Source organism: Borostomias antarcticus (assembly GCF_949987555.1).
Source record: "Borostomias antarcticus genome assembly, chromosome: 17".
NCBI classification, from domain to species: domain Eukaryota; kingdom Metazoa; phylum Chordata; class Actinopteri; order Stomiiformes; family Stomiidae; genus Borostomias; species Borostomias antarcticus.
The window spans coordinates 17,392,511-17,395,636 of record NC_140250.1 but is presented as its reverse complement, the minus strand read 5'-3'; the positions used below and the strand labels follow the sequence as shown (position 1 = coordinate 17,395,636).

General features: G+C 42.3%; 1 protein-coding gene across 1 annotated transcript in view; it reads right to left on the bottom strand.

The window, feature by feature from the left end:
• Nucleotides 1–2,635: 2,635 nt before the first annotated feature.
• Nucleotides 2,636–3,126, bottom strand: part of LOC311320301 (protein FAM171B-like) — a gene marked incomplete at both ends in the record, with an annotated part of 4,851 nt that continues 4,360 nt past the window's right edge. Inside the window, one exon of the mRNA XM_084452033.1 lies at nt 2,636–3,126. This exon is cut by the window's right edge and continues 797 nt beyond it. Within this exon, the coding sequence (XP_084308159.1) occupies nt 2,636–3,126 (491 nt within the window).

Sequence of the window (3,126 nt, the reverse complement as noted above, 5' to 3'; positions counted from 1 at the left end):
AAACGCTGGGAAATCCACTCACCTGTTAAATCGCAGTCAGCTTGTTTTCCTTTTGAGATCTAATCTACTGGACCATGCTGGCTCTTGCCATTCAATACCACCCTGATTGATTTCCTACCTATTGAACGTGCCATAGAGAGCGAATGGGGGCAGACGTGAGGCCGAAAGACGAGACAGTGTTTGGTTATAAGAGCCGACTCCTGAGTCAGGGTCTTGCTATCTTGTGAGCCTTGAGAATGTGAAGGTGAAACTTGAAGCAAAACGTTTGGGTTGGATGACAATTTGTTCAGCCAAGTCTAACTAAGACTTCAGTAGAGATCCTGCATTGAGAGATTGAAAGTCACTGCCACTAACACAGGTGTTGTGTAGCCTAATATAAACTACATTTTAGGCAGATTCGGCGATAGTATCTGGCTTCATTTCGGGCGAGGCCATCATTTTTCAGTAGGCAGTCTGCCTGAAGAAGGGACAGCATGGAATCAGCTGAAAATGTTCTCCATCAATCAACAACATTATGGGTAAGTCTTAAATGAGACCCTGACCAATATTCTGAACTACCCCTTTAACCAATTCAATCATGTGAGGTCAGTGGTTACATCAGGACGGAGGGATGGAGGCTGGAGGCCTTTTTATATGAACCAGAAAGGCTCTGTATATGTTCAGTAAACAAGCCCATGCATTAGTCAGTGGAACATAATCACCCTGTAGTTTTGTAGTATCTATTCAACATTTAAGTCTGCAATACCCTTCAACTCACCCCCAAAACATGCATGCACATGTTGCTTTGGGAAACAAACCTTTAACTCTGGTGACCTCTAGTGGTTTAAAACTTGCCTCAACCAAGAAAAAATCGGGAAATTCCTGTCAGTTCAGTCAGTTCATTAAGACCACCTCAAATCAATCCACTTTCATCAGTGGCATTTTCTCTAGGGTAAGCCTGGCATACCCCCAAAAATCCCAATAAATAAAGCTTTGAATTTAATTTGATTGTGGACAGTGGCGCCACACGAAAATAGATACATAATTTAATGAGACCAACATAATTTACATGAGACCAACATAATTTGCATGGTCATGAATCTGATTAATCAAGCACCAATTAATTAAATCCATGATTCATTGAATTGTGTTGATTTTATTTATGTTCATGCAAAGCATTGAGTGAATGTTTAATCTATATAACAAATGTATGGATCTATCCAAATGAATTAGTAAAAAAAAAAAAAGTCTGACTTAACAGATGTAGGTTTTGGGGATAAGTCTTGTTATTTATTCCTTTAAAACTGCCCAATCAGTGGTGTCGATTCATGTAGTCGGCCAATCAGTGGTGATGGGAGATTCTCCCTGACTATGTGAACAACAACCTAGCAACCGCTCCACCAAAGGTGACTGATTGGTTTAAAGAAATTAATGCTAGACTAGTTAAAAGATGATTCATTAATTTTGTTTATTTTATTTACATTCCTCCAATGTTGAGGAATTTACATCCAAACACCTTAAACTTTTGTCCTCTCACTTCTCTTGTAATTCATCACCTCCCCCAAGTATTCACATAGCTGTGCTAACATACAAAATGGCTTCCAGAAGGCCATCTGTCTACAATAGAATAACCATCCTTTGTCCCCAATTGCCGCCCTTTTTCTCATGTCACATGTCTGTACTCTTGGCCACGCCTGCCATTTCATATGATGTACAATGCAGTAGCCAATCACATCCTAGAAGGACCTTACCTGTGTTTTGACTGCATATAAGCCACAGCAGAAGAGGCTGAAGGCACTTCGCTGACTAACCACTCGTTGTTCAGGAAGTCCTTGCGCTCGTATGTTTTTCACAATAAACCAGACTTAACCTTTTGAGCGAATCTTGGTAAATCCTTTTGACTAGATCAGTTAAATTACTATCACACCAACATGTGTTTTTACATCGCATCTACAGAAATACATTTTTCTGGATCCCCGTTCAATAATTAAACATTCAATAATATAAAAACACAATCCAGTTACATTGTTCAGTGCATACAGTAGCTGACATGTTTGACAGGCTTGACATTGATGTAACTGTCAATTTCATTTTGTCAATGTGTCATTTTGTGGAGGAAATGACTGTTAACATGACTGTTAAAAGCTGGCTCTGTTCACCTCCAAAACAACACTAGCTGGCTGTTCCCTTTCCTTTCCATTGGTATCTCTGTAATGTAGCCTAGCATGCTCAATGTATTAAACTGAAGAAATAGTTGTTAAGAATATGTCAATATTGTAAAATTACAACAATAACACATAAATAACTAAAGCACAGGCTGTTACATTGCTCAGTGCAACTTTTCCCATAGGTGACTTTGAATAGATTCTACTAGTAGAAAATAGCAGGCCAGTTGGGTTGTTCACCTCCCAAACAACCCAACTAGCAGGCCACTACTATTCATTCTGTCCATTGGCAATGTTGTTACATGACCTATAGTAACATGCTGTGTTTAACATGAATATTCATTCAATTCTGAGAACATTTTCACCATAACTCGCAATTGTTTAGCCAATGTTGTACAACTCCCTTTACACAAAAGACTATGCTTGATTAGAGAAAATTTCACTAGAAAATATGGTCAGTGCAGCTTTGTGTCTATGCATTTCGCCCACTTCTAGTTGAGATTCAGAAGGGGTCTCTCTTCCTTTTGCTGCCAGGTGTCCTTGACCTGCACATGGGACCCAGAGGCAGGGGTGGCCTTCTGCTCGCTGTTCCCCAACAATTCCCCATTGTCCTGCGTGAAGTTTGAGACAGTTCCACCATCACCTCTAGTGTCCAGCATGTTCCCCTGGGCGAGGTCCTTGGTGGCCAACATGGCCCCTTCCCTGTTACTTATCCCCGCCTCCTCACTGGGGAGGGGCTTACTTTGAGACGAGCTCTTGACAAACGTCCTACTGTGCTCTAGTTTTAACGGCCTCCTATTGGCCGGCTGGTTGGGCTCGCTCATGTCCACCCCAGAGTCCAGGCTGGTGTCACGACTGTCCGTGGGCCTCCGTCTCCTCTGTGGGTCTGCGACAGAGCGATGGATCTCAGCCGCCGGTTTGCCCTCCAGGGACACAAACCAGGCCCGTGGGGGTCGGGGGGGTGAGGGCTTTCCCCTGGAGG